At 36.2% G+C, this 20,525-nt stretch overlaps 2 protein-coding genes across 3 annotated transcripts; one reads left to right on the top strand and one right to left on the bottom strand.

Moving 5' to 3' along the window:
* The first annotated feature begins 3,683 nt into the window (after positions 1–3,683).
* Positions 3,684–9,810, top strand: LOC120075393. 2 transcript variants are annotated; one of them, XM_039028747.1, is made up of 4 exons: positions 3,684–3,917; positions 3,992–6,364; positions 8,643–8,953; positions 9,351–9,810. In XM_039028747.1, exons 2-4 carry the CDS (start codon positions 4,155–4,157, stop codon positions 9,671–9,673), a joined length of 2,844 nt encoding a protein of 947 aa, XP_038884675.1. In that variant the 5' UTR covers positions 3,684–3,917; positions 3,992–4,154; the 3' UTR covers positions 9,674–9,810. The 2 variants fall into 2 exon arrangements, with proteins under 2 accessions (XP_038884675.1, XP_038884676.1); XM_039028748.1 differs by having other exon boundaries at positions 3,684–6,364.
* Positions 9,811–9,869: 59 nt separating this feature from the next.
* LOC120075394 lies at positions 9,870–14,315 on the bottom strand. The gene is made up of 4 exons (XM_039028749.1): positions 12,873–14,315; positions 11,132–12,466; positions 10,859–10,982; positions 9,870–10,289 (listed from the first exon to the last, which is right to left on the bottom strand). The coding sequence occupies exons 1-4, from the start codon at positions 13,614–13,616 to the stop codon at positions 10,057–10,059; spliced, it is 2,436 nt and encodes an 811-aa protein (XP_038884677.1). The 5' UTR covers positions 13,617–14,315; the 3' UTR covers positions 9,870–10,056.
* Positions 14,316–20,525: the final 6,210 nt, after the last annotated feature.

Here is a 20,525-nt window from a genome sequence, read left to right as displayed (position 1 = left end):
ATAACCTATAGAGTTTTTATATTGTGTCAAATACAATATAATCTATAGTTTTTATTTCTCTCACTAATGTATGGCATTTAATATAAATCACATTTATACTAAAATTAATTATATGAATCCAATCCATATAAATAGTATTTGAATCATATTTAAATATTTAATTCTTCTCAAAATAAACTTTATATTATAATTTATCAAATATATTATATTAATTATATCACATATAATTAATTCTCTCAATTAATTTGAACAATTCAAATTAATCTAAAATCATTCTCAAGTAATCCGAGTTGAGCTATAGAGAGGCATAGACCTCGTGTAAATTTAAAGCTCCAAGGATACTTGAATAATTAATTAAACTCCTTTAGTTAAATACTCAACATCCATTAACTGCTGGTCACTCCACTAAAGACCGACAGCTGCACTCTTCGCACTACAGATATATTTTCTATGTCCATTAGATATAACCATGTCAACAGCGCAATGACCCTTCACAAATTGCTCGTAAGTACAGTTGGGCCAAATTTGTTGTTTTGCCCCTGTAGTTACATCTAACTTCTTAAGTACCACTGATCCCTCTAATGAACAATAAGTCATAGTCCAACTATGACCAAACCTCTCTCGGGCCAAGAGAGGATATGGTGCCACATTGTTCAAGCCCTGGAATCAGCTCTTAAGGGAGTAATTTATCTAGTTACCCCGTCATTAGAGAATGATTAAATTTCGTCTTGTATAATCATGTTCCCAACTCCCTAATCAGACAAATCCTCAAATAGTAAGATTATTAAGTCGGTGATCTAGCCACTTTTACCCATACAAATCAAAATACCACCTTCATAGGTAGGAGTTCACAACTCACTCAAGATTCAGGTCATGTCACCTACAGTCATCCTTGTGAAATGTAAGTCTCTACTATTAACAACTTATATAAAGAGACTATTCATTTCGTGGTCTGGTCTTATACAAACCCTTTTGTGTAGAACACCTCCGCCCACATGTCTCCACATGAATGATTAAAATCAGATCATTTCTAGCAATTTATAACAATTGTAACATCTACAAAGCGAGTCATATTCGTAGTGTCACCAGGATAAGGTAAAGGTATCCAACCTTATCCATCTACTACAAACCATTTAGGTTATCACTTAAATATGATCCACCTGTATGTCTCTACATACATGTTTAAGCTATAGAAGATAACCTTGCATGTTAGTTTATTGGTTTTGTGGGTTAATGCTGTTAAATGTCGAATAAAATATCTCATATTTTATTAAATAAATAAACCGTCTGTATATTACAATTTAAACTATAAGACCTACGAGATTTAGGGCATCAACCCTAACAGTTACTTGAAATGGGAGGCTTCTCTTCCTTTTAGAGGCCTTAAATCGATTGAGGAGGGCAGAGATTCATGTTCTGCAGGTTTACCAGGCGAAATTAGAGTTGCCCAACTGATTAAAACATGAAAATCGCAACCACTTTTGACTGGGTTAAATTCTGAAAAATTAGGACTCACTGATGTTGCCATAGTGAATTTGATGATGCGGCCGCATCAGTTAGAAATCTACAATCTACCCAAAATCACCTGCCAAAACCTATAAAATCACCTTCAAATCAGTAAATAACATCTTTTAAGCTCAATCAATCCTCATAAGCTCATTTTAACTAATTAAAGGACATCTCTAGGTCAAAATATCACAAAAAAATATATCTTTTTACTATAAAAAAGACTAAAATAGATGGTAAAACATGGACTTTTTGACATCAATCAGTGAGAGTGATCTTGGTATCCTCTATATTTCTTCTTGAAATGTTGTTGCTGTCCTAAAATTGTTATGACTTATTTTTATTCATTCTGGATCCTTACGGGTCACTTGAGTGAAGGTCTATAGCTCGTGCAGTTGGAGGGGACGATTAGACCTCTCGATTTCATTTTGGTGTTAACAGGCTATTCTTTGTGTTTGGGAGTTTACAGCCCTTGATTTGTTTCTTTGTTGGAGATGGTTATCAATGTTCAGTTTGATTTGGCCATTAGTTAGAGAGGGGTCCCATTTTGTAGGAGTTTTAGTATTATGGCTATTTTAAATGCGAATAGTTCTCTTAACGCTAATGTTAGGAATTTCCTTCTTATGGATGGAACTTGGAACTGACTTTCAACATTAGATAGCTGGCTGATCTCTTCGAGCAAGCACAATCAGTAATTACTGAGGTTGGCAAGAAGGATTGTGTGACCTGACTTCCTTATCGCTCGACGATGTTTTCAGTAGTTAATGCCTAGGATTGTATGCGCTCTAAGCTCCCTGTAGTTTCTTGATCTAATCTTTTCTAGTTAGGAGGTAATATTCTTGGCATTCTTTCATTGCTTGGTTTGTTGTCCATAATTGGTTACTGATGTGTGATCATATTAGTAGGTAGTGTTCCAATGTTCCTAGTGCATGTGTTCGATGTACTAGTGGAGTTTATACTATGGACCATTGATTCTTTGATTGCCCTTTTAGCTAGATTGTTTAGGGGACATGTTCTTATGGGAAAAGCATTCTCACATAATCGTTCATTCAGATTTATAGCTAAATTAGTTTTTTCCATTTTAGTACAAGTAATTCATTGAGACATAAGGTCTAAAGAGCCGCTTGGTGACTGTTATCTATCATATTTGGAGTAAACATAACCTTTGTGTTCACCGAGCTACCATGTATCCTCCTGTCATGAGGCTTCCAAGACAAGCACTCACTTAGTGGGATAACGGGTTCCTACTAAATAGGGTAGTGGTGTCCTAATAATAGTGAGTGGGATCATGAGAGCTAAAATATGGAAATTAGTGGACATGTCTCCTCGCTATAAAGAAGGGAATGTGATACATGGAGAGTGACCCTAAAGTTAAGGGTAGTAGGTAGTTAAACCCCAACTCCCCCACTAATTCCACAGTTTTTGCCTCCTCCCACCTATATAAATAATGATGGCCTTGGAGTGTCAAGAAAATCACATTCACTTTGCATTTTGAGAGCACAGATTGAATTACTCTCCACTTGTAAACTCTCCAAAAGTTGGTCTTGTAAGTAGTGCCCATGTATTGTGGATTTTATAATACTTATAGAATAAAAGAGTTATTTTCACAAAGTGTTTTCTCTCCATCTCTTCCATATGTGAGCTAGTTACACAACCTGCTCTTGGGTGTGTGCAACTTGGTAGGTTCTCGCTTGGAAAAAACTTGGGTCCAAATTGTAGGCTGGTCTAGAGTGTCTTTACATCGCACAAGAAAAATTTTGAATTATACGCACAACCGCACTTCTGCCATGTGATACCTCCCCAGGTAGTTAGTTAGGTTGTGTAGTATGAGTTTTTTCTTTGTTGTCTGCTTGGGCCTTTTATCGAGGGGATTCAAGTAGGTTCTCTTCGACCTGTTTCCTTGAGTTGTGTGCGTCTTTTATATAGATATATATTTTTATTCTTGTTCTTTTCTTAATTTCTGTAGCTATGTTTGTCTTGACCTCGACTCTGCAATTTCATACTTTGTAAAAAAAGCATGATAATAAGAAAAGAAAAGATCACTATAAATAATAAGTTTCGAACATCACAAAAATATATAGGAATAGATTTGTAACTTCACTCATCTATGATGTTCATGAAAAAGTCAATTAACAATGTTTAAAAAAAAAAGTTGGACATTTTTTATTTTCAACCTCCAAAATAGTCACAAGTGCAATTTTCTCTCCTTATCGTGTGGAGTTGGATTTCGTCTCTATAAATTTTCTCAGAAATCGGAACAAATATTGTTCCCTCCCTCGAACGTATTGGGTGAAAAGAATGTTCGGTCGCCAAGAAATTGTTCCCTTGTGATTTGTGATTTCGAAAACGGAAGCTTAAGCGAAGGAGTAACACAGACACGATCAATGGATCTTCAAAATCAACCTCCGAAGGTTTGAAAATTTTCTCAGTTTGATAATCCCTTTATCAGGTTTTCGTTGGATTTTTATTGCAATTTTTTTTTCAGATAACAATCCATACTCCTGTTCGATTTTTCGATTGGGTGAGTTAGTTCATGGGAATTGAAGGTTTCTGCTTGTTTATTGCGACTATTTAGTGCGAATCGATTTCGACGATTCTAGGGTATTATTCAGGGTTTTGTTAGGAGTAATTCAACTAATTACTTAAAGATGCAATGTCGAAGGGGTGATGATTTCTATGTTAGAGAGTCGGAAAATATGGAACTACATGCACAGGATCGGCTTCATCTTGATCATGGTCGATATGGTAAGCCCCGACGTGAGGCACTGGATCGAGCTCCGCGTCTTAGGAGAAGTTTGAGCGCTCACAGAATTGGTGGCTCCCGAGGCGAAGTGGGTTTGCTTCATAGGGTTGATGTCTCTGAAAGGAGGAACGGGGATTGGCATCTGAGAACTGGAAGGAACAATGAAATCGGGTCAAGTTCTCATTCTTATGGTCAAGCGAGGAAAATGCCCAACTACAAGGAAGTGTTTCTGCACAATGATCACGGGCAGCTTTCGGATTTGCAACAGACACATGTTTTACCCGAGCCAAGGAAATTTTCTGCCGACAACAAAGTGGTCAATTATAAGCATGATGTTCGGTATAGGCATGATGATTTGAGAATTAGGAAAGAGATGGAAATTATTGAAGGGAGATGGTCAGATGGCCGTGGACAGAGGATGATGGGTCAGAAACTTTTGGCTATGGAAGAGGGCACTGCGATGGGATTGTATAATTCACATCTTGATATTGGTCCCAAGTCAGTTTATAAAGACTTCTTACCATCTTCCCAGAGTTTGGATGTGCGAAGTCATGACAATGAAAGACTTAAATTTCAAAACCATGTAGTTTCTGATAAACCTCAGGTCACAGATTCACGTGAAGTTGAAGAAAGCCAAAGGTTTAATTCAAGGAATATTGGATATTCTGCAAGTTCAGGATTTTATTCTAGAGGAAATGAGAGCTCTTTGTCAGGACCATTGACAAGCAAGTGTTTGGAATCTTATCGTGATGGCCATTACTTTCAAATTTCAGATGAGTTTTCAACAAGGAGCCATGGAGACCTTGTGGACCCTATAGAATTTAATCCATATGGGAAAAGGACCCTTGTAGACTCAGCCATTGATCTTGTAAGCGGAAAAAGGAATCTTACTCCTCATCAACGAGGAACTAATAGTCCTAGGAGGGAACATGAGAGCTATTTTTATTCTAAACCTGAGAGAACAGTGAATATTTCAAATGAAGATCCATGTCGAGTAATGCAGAAAACTACTCAAACACATGACTATGTTGATTACGATGGTACAATTGTTTCTGATCCTGGAGACTTTTCAAGACCTAAAGTTACGAACACTAGTATGCTGAAACTACAAAATGCTGACGACTTATGTGTGAACTATAGAACTGGAATAGCACTCGACCATTATTGGCTTAGAAAACAGGCAGTTTTAGATTACCCTGATATAGGACCAAGCACAGAAGCAATAAACAATGACAATGAATATGCCGGTGAGGGATCCATCCATGTTGATGTGGGGAGGAGAGTAACTCAAGATTATGAAAGGTCACACATTAACCTTTCTCAGTATTGTCAAACATCGTATGCAAGATCAGATTATGGGTCCGAAAGAGAAGTAGGTTCATATTGTTTGAAAGAGAGGTTGCATAGGTCCTCCATGTCTAAGTGTGATGGAGTGGCTTACAGAAATACTGAAAGAGTGCAGAGAATGACAGAGGGCGTTCATACTTATAACTTGAGGGAGGGCCATGTGCCAAAAAGAAAGTACTTTGAGGAAGATATGAATTTACTTGATGATAGAATAGCTACTTCATGTGAAGATACACCCAGTAAGGTTGTGGATCTTTATGATAATGGTGAACAGTGGATGGATGATGAAAACAGTTGCAGATATATATCCAGGAAAGAAGAATTTGACCACAACAAATACAAGAAGCCAAATACAAAATTCAATCGTCAAAGTTTGTATGCTTCTGCTGATTCACATGAAAGCTATTTAGATCATGTTAAAAAATATAAACCTGGTCCAAAATATATGAAGGGCAATAGAAGGCATGGTCCTTCAAGCTGGATCAAGTCACAAAATGTTGGTCACAGAAATAGTTCTCACAGACCAGTTAAAAATTGGAAAAAAACTGAAGAGAATGATTATGCTTGTGTAAATGATGATGACTTGTCAGATGATTTGGTAATATCTACAGAATCTGAACCTCCTGAGGATTCTGAAGAGTTCAAACAATTGACTCATGAGGCCTTTTTGAAGTGCTCAAAAATGTTGAATATGAAGTCTAGTGTCCGGAAAAAGTACACGGAGCAAGGAAATGCTGGTAGTTTATATTGCATCATATGTCGCAGAAGGTCTGTCTTCTTCCCTATTTCCTAATCGTGGAGACTCCATTTCATATTTTGACTCGAGAGTTCCCTAATTGCTATAGTGCAACCGTATTCGAATAAGATTATAAGAACTAACCTTCAAGGTTTTGTTCTGTACGTTCCCTTGGGATGTAAGATTCCAATTGTATGGTATCTGTGCTTCTATTATTTTGTGTTTGTATCATTCTTTTTTGGGGGGTGGGGGGAGGAAGGGAGGGATGGGTGGTGAGGTATTAAAATCTTGGAGCTTTTGAGGGTTCCCTTTCACTGTGGCAAGGTGTGGATCATTAGAGCTCTACTTCAAATGACAGTGGCTTCTATTGTGTTGTTTGAGAATGATGGCTACCCACATACCTAAGCCTACTGCTTACAAACAGGTTCATCATTTGATTGAGTTTGGAGACTTGGAGTTGTTCAGAATAAGCTTTGAGATTGTATTTGCGTTGGTCACTTTTCCAGTTGTAGCAATGCCTCCTGTGAAATGTGCAATAATATCGTGGACTTCAACTACTAATGAAAGATATAGATGTTCAGATTAACCTTTACTGATGTATGTTTGTGTGTGCTTTTTAGTTTATCACTTGTTGATGGTGGTGGTGATCATATTCTATAAAGCACACATCAATGCTTGGATCTTAAGGAATTTCCTTGGACATACAACAAAGGTAGTCAGGTGAGATCATGGGGGGTTCTGGAAGGCCACCATGGTGCACAGATCAGCCCATTTTCAAAGTTTTAGAACTTCAAGAGCAGTATCAGCTCGTTGTATAGAGACCCAGCTACAGGGTGTTTCTTTCTAGATAAGAAACAATTTCATTAATGGCATGAAATTACAAAAGAAGGCCTTCATATGTGGGATTTACAAAAGACTTCTCCAATTAGGGAGGAGGGAAGAAAAGCTATAGTAATGGAGAAGAGGAGAGCATTTACACCAAGCCACAACCAAACTAACTGTAGCTTCAAAGAAATTCGGGTTATAGAGTATTTGATTTAGTTGTTATTTTCCTTGTGATGTTACTAATCTCATGTGTTCTGTTTACGCAAGTTGTGGATGTCTGTCCAGTCCACTTTAGCAAGTGTTAGTTTTGTGTGAAGATACGGTCTCTTTTGATATTTATAATCGTGCCAGAACTTTGCTTTCGGAAATGTTATTTTCCTAGCTCATTTTGCGGAATTTAGGAGAGTATATCAATAGCTTGTACTTTCTGCCACTACGATGCTTATGGTCTCCATTGCTGCCTGTCAACTTCGTCTTTAGTGATAACAGTCATTCTTTGACATGCGTATTAGTTTTAAATGGTAGTATGGCAGTGAACATTGTTGGAATGGCTGTAAAGTGGACCATCCCAAGTACCAGCATGACAAAATTGCTTGATAGATATTTTTCCCAGAGTGTTCTAGTGTTTAACTTTTGTTTTACTCAACAGGACAAATCCTTAGAAAGCAGAGTTTACCATTTGATCGGGCAGTTTTAGATGTTAACCTAAAACATTATTTGATGGTAGCTTGTTTTGTCATATTATCTTCATTTTGTACTGTTACGCCCATTTATTACTTGTTAGAGATGTATGTCGCATCTGACTGGAAGAGAATTGATGGTAAATGAGAGGACAATTAGGAGCTTGCATCTGAACTTTTTGTTTTGGTTCGTCCTCTAATTTCTTTATTTCAGCCCCATTGAAGTAGAGCCGTCTATTGCTTTAGGGGCTTTTGTTTTGTCCCATTTTTTGTACAACATATTTGCATTAAAAGTGGTTTCAGGTTCGTCATCCTTCAGAAGTTGAAAAAATCATGACTCACTTGTGTGGTCTTTGAAGAACCATGAGAATGTACAGGTTAACATGGTGGTTAAATGTTCATGGGTGTAGCTAAATTTAAGACTGCTTTGGTATTAATTTTCTTATGAAGTTTGTCGACTGCCAAGTATTGCAAGAACTTCTGATCCCCAATACTTCGACTCCATGAGAGTGACAGTGGAAAAAGTCTGGATGTTTTTTAATAAAAGAAAAATCATGATTATGAAATCATGGGGTTTAACTTCTTTGAATTAGATTTCCCGGGGTAGTTCTGAATGTTAATTGCTGAAGTTATGACGTGCGAGTATGATCATCTTTGTGATTCTGATAGTTCTTCACTTCTTTAAATACTATTCAGTTTGTTGTCGCCTACTGTCTTGACCTAAATCTAGTACCTTTTGTAGACGATGCTTCATTTTATTGACTATGTACCACTAATTCTAGCTTGCCTGTTTGTGCCTTTGCAGCCACTCAAAGGAATTTATGAATACTCAACGCCTGGTAAAGCATGCTTATATGTCCCACAAGGTTGGGTTGAGGGCTCTGCATTTAGGTCTTGCCAAAGCCATATGCGTTTTGATGGGGTGGAATAGTGTCCGTCCCCAAGACACTGTAACATGGGTTCCTGAGGTCTTGTCCAAGGAAGAAATTGTGGTTCAGAAGGAGGATCTTATTATCTGGCCTCCTGTTATTATTGTCCGCAACCTTTCTCTGTCATACAGCAGTCCTGATAAGTGGAGAGTTGTAACAATTAAAGCACTGGAGTCTTTCTTGAGAAGTAAGTGACGTTTTATACTTCAAACTTATGATGTTAAACAGTATTTGACCAGTTCCATCCACGATGAGGGAGGGCCATAAATCTGACGAATGTTGCTTAATCTCAGAGCATGTCTAGTGTTCTCGATCAGTACTAAGTTCTTTTTGTGGTGCCTGTAGACTTCGAATTAGCAGTATGGTATATGCATGGTTGTCTTTTGTCTAACCAACTTGACCACAATTCAATTAGTTAAGACATGCTATTGACCAAAAATGTGAGTTCAAATTCCCTGCATAGACTTCGAACTAGCAGGCAGTATGGTATATACTTGACATGCAAAGAGAGTTAGTTTGAATTCTCTGCCTCCTGAACTCAAAAAGATAATAATAGTATTTTATCATTCTCTGTTGAATGACAGGCAAAAATCTGCTGAAGGGAAGAGTGAAAATGAATTTGGGGTGTCCTGCAGATCAAAGTGTAATGGTGTTGAAGTTCCTGCCTACCTTTTCTGGTTTGACAGATGCAGAAAGACTCGACAAATTTTTCTCTGAAAACAGACGTGGAAGAGAGGATTTTGAGCTGGCAAAGTGCAAAAAGGGTGGAGTGGGAATGGAGGGAGACAAAATAGAAGAGGAAGTGCTTTATGGATACTTGGGAACTGCAGAGGATTTGGATGACGTTGAACTCAATGTAAGGAAGTTGAGTATGATAAAGAGCAAAAAGGAAATTTTGGAGTTGTAAGATATTAATTAGTATTTCTCAAAAAGTGTAATCAAAACTGTTGCTTTTCCTCCTTCGAGTTAACAGGTTCAACAATGTAACAATTTTGAGAATTACACCATGGAACAAAAAATGGTACTCCTATAACACTTTTGTGATGATGGATGAGTAAATTAGAGTAGAGAGAAGCATATGATTTATATAGAGGATATGAAAGTAGTACAAACTTGGGTATATCTTTGACCTGGGAAAAATCAGGACATCTCATTGTACATAATGGGTGCTAGAGAGATTCTTCTAATCATACACAAAATAGGAATGTACACATTAATGAAATACTATACAATATAATTAAAAACAATTAGGTATTCCAAAGAAAAGCAGGAATTCTCGAAAATAAAATCTCATTCGAGAAAACAAGCAGCAGTTGCAGATTCTGATGATGCTTGAATTGCTTCGGCAATTCTGAGTGCTAACATGGCTTTGTAAGCTGCTAAATCTGCGTTCTCCAACAGCAATTGTGCCCTTTGCCGCTTATTGACAGCGTTTTCAAAGCATTTTTCTGCTGCTGCCTTTGCTTCTTCATACTTTTGCATAGCATTCTGGTCCTCCATATCATCTCGTCTCGAAATTATGGCTGCACAACGACCCCAATCTAAAATCACTGAGAGACTAATTGATTGTTTGAAATGAATGTTCAAGTGCAAAGTTCAAGCTCCAAATAGACGACAAATACTGTGCTAAATATGCTCTTTTTGCCTCTTTACTACCAAGTATGGCATTCGTCGATTAAAAAAAGGGTTCGGTTTCATTTAAATATATAAATGTGTACAAACTCATCTCATCCTTATAAAATCCTTATAAAATGGGTAAAATTAAGCTTGTAAATACTATTCACTCACATGTTCCTTTGTTTTTGTATCTAGTTTTCATCATTGTTCACAAAATCCAAACCATGTTCTAGGAAAAAAAAATTTAAAAAAAAAAAAAAATAGTTTTATTTATTTTTATTTTATTATTTAAATAGTTGAAACTTAATTGTTTCTAAAATAAAATGTTTTAGGGCCATTATTGTTCAAATCTGGAATTAANTTTGTGAATTTGGTTACTAATCCAAGTAGGAAGAAAAAATTGTGACAACAAACACAATTTTCAAAAATAAAAAATCAGATAGTTATGAAGTGGAAGGTTGTGCAAGAATTTTACCTTCTAAAATACTTAATTGGGTAGTTCTACCATTTCCAGATTGGCTAGGTTGCCTTTTGAGTGATCGTCTTCTTCGCATGATTGGTTTAGGGACCACAGGAGGTTTCCTCTTTGATTGATGAGCCTGGGAAGGAAAGATCATCCAAATTTCCTCAATAAATCAAGTCAAGCTTTGATAGGTATGCATCCCCAGTAAACACACAAACAGATTAACTATAGAAAGGAAAAAATACCGTCTTAGAATGGACAAGTATTGTACGGGAAAAGGGATACCTGGAAAACCCTTATCAAGGATGATTTTCTTTGTTTTCGTTTCTTTGTCCAATAAGCATATAACGACTCTACTATCAGCCGGCTACCGAGATGCATGCATATATCAGCAGGTGCTTTCTCATCAGAGAAGGCATCGGGATTACAGAAAAATTCCTTCTCAAAAGCATCGATCATCAACTCAAAATTCTCCTCTGAGATACATTCCCGGTGCTTGTCTGTTGCAATAAGCCTATCATTAAACTCTATTAGCCATTCCTCGTCATCAGAATCCATGTCGTAGTTCGCGGTACTTTTTGTCATCGCTCTACATACCTCATCGTCGTTTACAGAGATGTATGTATCTGATCTTAGAAAAGGAACACCACTACTGTCAACATAATCTGAAACTTCAGACACTCTTGGCACAGGAATAGCTTTAGCAATAGAACATGGTATATTGCGATCAGAACACTCCTTGTATAAATCCTTGAAAATAAACCAATCCCTTCGATTAGGAAACTCTAGCTTCCAACCGTTATCTACTGACCACAATATTGCATGTGTAAAACGATTGCAAGAAGAGGGTTTCATAACTCTTTCTGCTTTATGGGTGTATCTAGTTGAACCATCTTTCTTGATTGCCAGAAGCCATTCACACGATGCAGACAACTCTAACACAATGCTGGCTCCCTCTTCTCTCGAACATTTATCAGATTCTATTATTAATATATTTGCATTGCAGCATGATGAGTCAACATCCATTGCTGATCCCAATGCAGTAGAACTCACTTCTCTGATGCGCCCAGCAGAGTCCCTCGGGGATGAGTTCTTGTGCCTGTTGCAAGATGCTCCAGAAGAAAAAGTGACACTGCGTTTTATATCATCAACTGCCAATGAGCCAATAGTTTTTTGCACAGCAGCAAGAGAATGGCTTCCAGGTCTCTTCATTCTCAGTGAACTTCTCCTTTTTCGTATACCACGAGAGCTGAAACCATTTCTGTATTGCATGGTCCGACTACCTAACCTTGAAGCTCTAACAGATGGATGTGAAACAGATCGGGTCTTAGGACGATCAAATCCAAAGGCCATGGGTTTGTGTTCCAAGGAACTTACAAGAGAACTGGAAACATGTAGCTCTTCAACACAGTCTTCTTCACTATCACTACTTATATCTACATCTAACTGGTTGTTATTATATACAAGACGAGCCTGAATCCAAGTCACTCTAAGAAACATCTCGGAGTGCAAAAACATAAAAGGGAGAGGAACAGCGGAAAAATCCAAATGAAACATTGGAATTGATTGCCTGGCTCCAAAAATCACAAACATGCCAGAACTTCCAGTAGGAGGATAACCCTGAAGGACAGGTTAAGTTCAAAACAATGAAATGCCTTCCTTAACAGGAAAAAAAACGTAATTCCAGGCATAAAACTAACAATATTTACTTAGATCAAGAAACAAGCGAACAAAATCTCTAAACCCATTTCATAAATTTCCAACAGAGTACCCAATTATATTGAAGCCTAAAATTTTATTGAAAATCCTGAAGGACAACCCTGAGGACACGTTAAGTTCAAAATAATGAAATGCCTAAACAGTAATGGAACTAACAGTATTTACTTAGATCAAGAAACAAGAGAACGAAATCTCTAAACCCATTTCATAAATTTTCAACAAAGTACTCAATTATACTGAAGCCTAAAATTTTATTAAAAAGAAAACAAGTGCATCTGAACACACAAGTATTAAGAAGGTAAAATACCTGTAAGAAACGCATTCCCTTCAAAGCAAAAACTCCATTGATTGGATTAGATAACAAAAATGCAGAAAACTTAGCCAGACTCAGGTCAGGACTCTTCAAATGTCTAAGAACCGAGAGTATAAAATCTGAAAAACAGCCACCATCAAGACTACTCCCGGCAAAAATAGTAAGAACCTGATCCCGGGGCCGCGAAATCCTCTGCCTTCGGAAATGCAGTTTAGTAGAACGGCCACCTGCAGTAGACTCCCAATGTTCAACATCAGTCTTCCTCGACCTCTGTCTTCGAATGAACCGGAGTCCAAACATCCTATCCCCTGACAGAACATTATCACTCTCCATTTCATCAAAAACCTCCCCATTTTCCAAACGACCCCTCTTCCTCTTCCTTGTATAAACTTTCCCAAACATTCTATCCCCATCACCAGACTTGCCATCGTTACTAATCCTAGGAAAAACCTTCACTGGCTCAGGCACTTTCACAACACAAGCATCATCATCCCCACGAAAGCTAACCACCACCCTCTTCGGCTTGACATTTCGAACTGGAGTCCACTTACCATGGAGCCTACCATGGCCATTTCCTCTGCTTTCAATAACAGGGTACCAATCATTAGCGTCTTTAGACTTCTTAACCTTCACCTCTCCCGATTCAGGCCAAAGCCGTCTTCCAGACCTTAGAACTCTAGCTCCATCAACACCCTTTACCAAACCAAAAACTCTCGTCCTTCTCATCCCAGACGGCATTGCCGTACGGCTATAAAGAATTAACACCACCCACCAATCAACCTTCTTGTTTCTTCGAATTGACTCGCAACCAGCGGCCGGAAAATTACAAACCGGCCAGTGTTTAACAAGCACCCATCTCGTCAAAATCAGTGTCTGTATACACGATGAGCCAGAATTTTCAAGAAATGGAGACTTGGCGCGAAAGATTTCAAAGAGGGGGAAAAATTAAAAATCAAACATCGGAAACAAACAAAGAGACATGCAACACCAAGAAGAAATTACAAAAATCTTTACCGATTCGCACACTAGCTCTACAATAATCAAGATTCAAATCCTTAAAAAAAAAGTTTTAAAATATACAAATATCAAAGATCCATTTACAGAGGCTGTGAAAAAACCCCGAAAAAGAAGTCGACAGAGGACCCAAAAAGGAATTCCAAAGATTAGATCCGAAAATTTGATGAAGAATCGGTGAGAGTGAGAGAGTCTCATGCAAACTGACAGAGAGAAGACGGCTAGGGTTTATGATAAAAACCACTGGGGGAAAAGGCGGTCGCCGACTGACTAGAACCGTTGGATGGAGAGAATCAACGGTCGGATTCACCCTACGGGGACGAAGAGAAATTTTGCGAACATTGGGGCGTTTTCGATGATTCAGCTTCTAGGGTTTTTTTTTAATTTTTATTTTTATTAATTTTGAAAAATTGATATTTTTCTTTTTTGCAATTTTTAAGGAGAGGGGAAGAGAAAAGGCGGGTTTGATATTTTAGTATAAACGAATTTAGATGAAATTACTAAAGTGGGTCTCGACGTGGCCTTCAAGTCGGATGACAGCTGGCACTAATTTTTTTAAAAATATATATTAATTATTTGTGTCGTGTATGCAATTGCATGGTCGGAATTGGAAAGCCGAATTAAAAAAAGGAATGATAATAAATAATTTATTTTGATAAATGTCATAAATCATGCCATAACTTTTTCATACTTTATGGGGAAAAAAAAAGGTCAAAACATAATATTTGGTTTAATGATTAAGCATATAAATACTATAGTTTTACGATTATGGATTAGATTGAGTTTTAATAAGTGCTTCATTCATATCGATGAGTTCATAAATGTTTTTACATGTTCTAGTAGAAACTAAAATAAGTAGTTTCAAAATTTGTTTTAAAAATCAAGCAGTTCTACTCATATAAATTTAATCCAAACGAAAGTAAATAGTTTTCAAATTTTGAATTTTTTAAAAAATTTAACTAAAAATTCAAGTATTTATTTAACAAAGACAAAAACCATGATTGAAAATTTTAAGAGAAAACAAGCATAGATTTTAAAAAAATTAAAACAAAAATCTAAAATTAAAACAGTTATCAAACTGAGGTTAAAGTTTTTAATGTGATAGTTGTATAATAAATGGTTAGATTTTTCTTTTCAAGAAAAAATAAATAAGTGAATAGAAAATGGAAAAAATTCCTTATTTGTAATATGTCTAATAATATGTTTGGTTTTAATTTTAAAAAATTAAATACATATTTAAACCTGTTTTTGTTGATGAAAAAAAGGCAAGGATCTTTCTGAATCTATTATATTACCATCTTAAATCTTCGATTGATTTAAAAAAAATGAATTAATAGTGGAAAGTAAATTGAAATTATATCAGTTTAAAGTAATTTTTGGACTTTTTAAAATACAAGCCATAAACTTATGAAGAGGAAGAAATCCTTCACAATAAGAGAAAGGAAACGAAATCCTTTCCCGCAAGGGGAAAAATAGATATTTTCTAATTCTTACGAGAGAATTAAAAAAAACGAAGAAAATAGATTTTTTGAGACCACAAAAAGAAAAAAAAAATCACTTTTAAATAGAGATTTATCGTGGGAGATTTATTTGAAAATTTTATAAAAATATCTCTATATAAAACATAAGCTAGATTTACCGAAAATCCACTTTTTGCAAATTTTTTTATGAGGAATTCATATTCAATCTATGCAAATTTTATTTTTTTGTTTTATTTTTGTGAAGACGAAAAATTATATGGAAAGAAAAGCACATCTCTAACGGTAGAAAGGAAGGACATCTTGAATCCAACTGTTATAGTGTGCAGAGTGACAGAAATTTTTGTTCCCTAAATTAAATTTAAAGTGAAATATTAAAATGAGTAGAAAATTTTAAATAACAAGTTTAATTTATGAATGGTCAATTCTAATATTATAGACCAAATTTAAAAAACATTAATAAGTTTCTAAATTTTCAATTGATGTTTTGACATATACGATACTTTTAATAAAATAATTGACCTATTTTATTGAATTGAATTTATGTTGAATGAAATTTAAATTTCAATTTTTGGGACGATTCATATAATTGGTTTTTGAAAAATTTACAGCACCATTAAATGTGTTATCATGGTCAAATATAATAGTAGAAGAAAGACAAAATAATTTTTTTTAAAAAAAAGTGTGTACAGAAGAATTCAAACCTGGGTCTATTGAGAGGGGTTGGAGCATCCTAACACTAATGTGAGATTATAATGTCTTTGTTTCATATTAATAAAAAAAAAAAAAAAAAAATGTATTGAAGTTGAGGGGAACATCTATGTGCATATGATGAATTCACCCCAAGGCGCTGCATGTGATTAAATAGTTTTAAAAAATTAAAGAAAAAACTATAAAATAACACTAACTTGATTTGCTAAATGAGAGTAAACAACATAATCAACAATATATATATATATATGAAAATGCAGATGCCTTGTTTTTTATATCTAGACAAATAATAGGAAATAAACTTTTTTGGATATGAATAAGAATAATGTTTGATTTGATTTTGTGTTTAAATATAAAATCTTTTTTATTGTTATTATAAACAAATTAGATTCCTATTTGTGTGGAAGATGAAATATGAAAATTTTCACAAAATGACCCAAAAATCAAAAACTTTTCTACCAATGACCTCTTCCTAAAAAACTTTCTACCACCGACCTTTTGTCCATGCGAAATTCTAAAATTACCTCCAATTTTAAAAAGCTTTTAGACCGTTTGGTATCTGCACGCCTCTACGAATACTTACAACGATAGGTCCCTTCATTTTCTTCTCAAAGAATTTCTCTTCGAAGAATTTTCTCTCAAATTTGCTCTCGTTTTCTCTTCGAATTTCAACTGAGAACTCCTTGCAGGTTTCTTGCCGATCGTCTCTACACACTTACCACTGTCGTAGTGATTTGAAAGGTATGAGACTTTTCTCCTTGAAGAATGCATGTTGATATTCAAGGTTTGACTATCTTTTAGGGTTTAATCGCGTATTCGTTCGTAATCGATCATAGAGAGAATATTAAGAAATCAGATAGAGAATACTAAGCAAGCGTTTAGAGAATATTAAGTGAGCAGATATTATTAAGCGGTCGAATAAAGACTACTAAGTGATCAAATAGAGAATACTAAGCGGTCATTTAGATATTTATTGTGTGATCGTTTAGGGTTATATCCTGCGATCGTTTAGCTAACTGTTACATGATCGTTTAGATATCTGTTATGCAATCATTTAGCTAACTGTTACGCAATCATTTAGATATCTATTATGCGATCGGTTAGTTTTGTTATGCGATCGTTTAGTTTTTATTACGCAATTGTTTAGTTTTTATTATGCGGTTGTTTAGATTTTGTAGACATCGTTTAGATTTTCTTGTAATGTACACGATTATCAAATTGGTAAGATGGTGATTGTTCACAAATAAGTAATGTACACGATTGTCAGATTGGTAAAATGGTCGTCCCAACTGAGAAATATTTCCCTGCTACAATTGCTTGCCAAGTCCACAAAATTGCCCTTGTAATTAAGAATAAGTTGACAGAATAACAGATGAGACTGTATAGGAAAATGGCCTTTGGTCCACTGTTGGATATAGATATTGTTTTTAATGGGCAACTTTTGCATCACTTTCTGTTAAGGGAGGTAGCAGATGCGAACCCAAACGTTATATCATTCAACATTCTAGAGAAAAAAGGTAACATTCTCCCAAGAGGATTTTAACTTGATAATTGGGTTGTAGTCGACCAGGAAAACAGTAGAAAGAGAAACAAGCAGTGAGAGACTGCGATAACTCATTCTTGGATTGAAGGATCCAAATGGAAAGGATAGTTCTTGCAAGAATGTGGAGACCACATTCAAGAAGTTCCATTTTGACTAATGAAGAAGATGTTATCAAGGTTTCATTGGCACTGTTTATTGAAACAGTGATGATTGAAAATACAAAAAAAACCTAGTTCGATGTGAATATATTTGGGATTGTCGATGACCACAATGTCTTCGTACATTATAACTAGTCTTCTCTCTTTTATCGACGTACATTGAATAGCATGAAGACTATCATGCGCGGGAAGAATGGGGCATATGATTCAAAGAAAGCAGAAGGTGATCACCATGCCTCGCATTCCTGTCTAAAGGGATTCGTACTTGCTTTCCTAGTATGTACTTTTGTTTCTTATTCACTTTAATATACATTAAACTTGTGTGTTATGTACGTGTAACAAAGTTTCCATGAAATTTTATCCACATCAACTAAATTCGTGGCTACCAAAGTTAACAAGGTTGAAATTCCTAGAATTCTTAGATAGACTTGTTCTCATACTCCATCTTATAAATCATTGAGCAATAAAGTTTTCCACCCAAAAAAAGTAAGGTACAAAGAGGACCGACTAGAAGGACTAAATGTGGTTCTTGTTATTGGAGCAAGAAAGATTGAAGGGGTTGAACACTCCATCGATACTCACGAGCCCTTTGAGGGGCACAAAGAGCATGAACCCCATGTTGAAAGCTCTGTAAATGTGCAAGGTATAGAGTCAGAACCACTTATGTCGGTTCAAGCTAACCCAATAAAGTCGGAACAACGTAGGCAACAGAAGTGTTCAAGACATCGTCATTCCAAATCATACAAGATTCTTAGGGAGGAAATTAAAGAAGTTCGCAAAGATTTGGTGAACTTGATTACCATGATCCGTCATATGGGAGATACATTTACTGTCCAACATCATCTAATCGGCCAACAATTGAACGAAATAAAGATGATGGTCTATCGTCTTAATGAGATATGCATTTTTGTACAATCGTTTAGATATTCTCAAATGGACGATCGTTTAAATAATCTAAACGATCGTTTAAGACTATCTAAACGATTGGTTATATTTTATAGACGATAAGTTAAATATTCTTTAACAATCGTTTAGATCATATTAAATAATATTTTTTATAGTTTTAAGCGATCGTTTAGATTTTCTAGATGATCGTTTACATATTCTTAAACGATCGATTACCTCCCTTGACATAATAGTTCATTTAATTTGTTTAGGATAGTAATAATACATGGACTCATTATGATGAAAGGTACAATAATGAGGGACTTCGTGATGATCATAATGGTGATGGTAACAATAATAAGGGACCTCGTAATAATGATGATCCCCCTCAGATCGATGTAGAAGAACATGTCAATGAACATGTCTGTGAACAACTGATGGCGGGAAATTGGAAGTCAATTTTACTCGAAAACCAAAATCCCATGGACGTGGTATGCGATGCATATTCCTAAGATATGCGTCGATAGTCATGCGTCGATGGTCATACGTTAGAATGAATATGCGTTAATAAATGTATGCGATGACCATGCGTCTTGCCACAAGTTTTCTTGCATTCACGGCAAGTATAACATGGACGCAAGTTTCTTGGGTAATCCAAGGTCGAACATAGGGACTTGTAGCTATATGTTTGCGGTGATGTGCATACGGCGGTTGAATAAGAGAATGGAGGGGATGTTACTGAGTTAATCCTACTCCTACTCCTATCTAACAGACAACACAATGAGAATATGCATGAAAGGTAGAGATACGACAAACCTTGACATGAAATAAATGTATGGAAAATAGATAAAATGCGGAGATGTTTTCATTGCAACCCTTAAGAGTGACTGCGAGGGCAACCCTAGTCAACACAAGCCAATGCGCTCATGCTACACTCATGCACGAAAAATCATTTTCCAATGGAAATGCAGTGCTTCTAAGTCTAGGACGCATGTGTTGAATGCAAAAGTGTCCATAGAGCTTATTCCTAAGTCTCTACTCTTTTCCTATGCGATGATGCAAAATGCACACAACGCTGCAGTGACCGCACTCAATTGTATCCTATCTCTAGGATGCATGTGATGGGTTAATAGCAAACAGTGATTATTCCTAAGCTCCTATCTCTTGTATTATGTGTTCTAATCTAACTCTCCCGAGCCTAGATTCTGACCTGACCTTCCCAAGTCTAGATCCTGTCCTTAGACTACCTTCTCGAATATCCCTAATGGATTAATGAAGCATACATACTACAAGACAATTGCATGAACTTGGTTGACGCAAGATTGTTACTATCCCTAGTGAACAACGCAAACCTTGCTTAATGAGTCCAACCACTTACCCTCCCGCCCAGTTGGTTGTTGCTGACTTCACTCATAGACAAGCAATGCATTAGCCTATAGACAGGCGTTGCAGCAGCTTTACACTAAGCAAATAAGGTTTTCTCACACACTCACGCAACGGACACCTCTCGGTGGTTTGCTACATGCTTCATATCCCTAATCCACATGACTAAGTATGCAATACCCAAGTAATCCCACTAAGTGTTGCAATGAAAGTAATGATGTTAAGCAAGAAGATAGAGATGGAGTCAAAGGAACAGAGAAATGCATTAAAAATATATTGTATTAATTATTTAATTTAAAATGTCATACAACACAATATAGAAAAAGAAAGGAAAAAGAAATGACTGGTTTTTCTTCCAATGGATGTGCGTCAAGGCTGCCGGTGGTGCCATGGATGGACGGAGGAGCTGACTCTCTCGAGATCTAACTCCGGTCGAAGGCTCCAATCGTCACTCGGAATGGATGAAGGAGGTGAA

This window comes from Benincasa hispida, chromosome 4 (assembly GCF_009727055.1).
Source record: "Benincasa hispida cultivar B227 chromosome 4, ASM972705v1, whole genome shotgun sequence".
Taxonomy (NCBI): Eukaryota; Viridiplantae; Streptophyta; class Magnoliopsida; order Cucurbitales; family Cucurbitaceae; genus Benincasa; species Benincasa hispida.
The sequence above is the reverse complement of the archived record's forward strand: the minus strand, read 5'-3'. Positions and strand labels throughout refer to the sequence as shown.

Coding starts and splice junctions, on each gene's coding strand:
- LOC120075394 (XM_039028749.1), bottom strand. CDS start 13,616: ATGCCGTCTGGGATGAGAAGGACGAGAGTTTTTGGTTTGGTAAAGGGT. Junction 12,467..12,872: donor AGGGAATGCGTTTCTTACAG/GTATTTTACCTT, acceptor CCTGTCCTTCAG/GGTTATCCTCCTACTGGAAG. Junction 10,983..11,131: donor CCTTGATAAGGGTTTTCCAG/GTATCCCTTTTC, acceptor TTTCCTTCCCAG/GCTCATCAATCAAAGAGGAA.
- LOC120075393 (XM_039028747.1), top strand. CDS start 4,155: ATGCAATGTCGAAGGGGTGATGATTTCTATGTTAGAGAGTCGGAAAAT. Junction 6,365..8,642: donor TGCATCATATGTCGCAGAAG/GTCTGTCTTCTT, acceptor GTGCCTTTGCAG/CCACTCAAAGGAATTTATGA. Junction 8,954..9,350: donor ACTGGAGTCTTTCTTGAGAA/GTAAGTGACGTT, acceptor GTTGAATGACAG/GCAAAAATCTGCTGAAGGGA.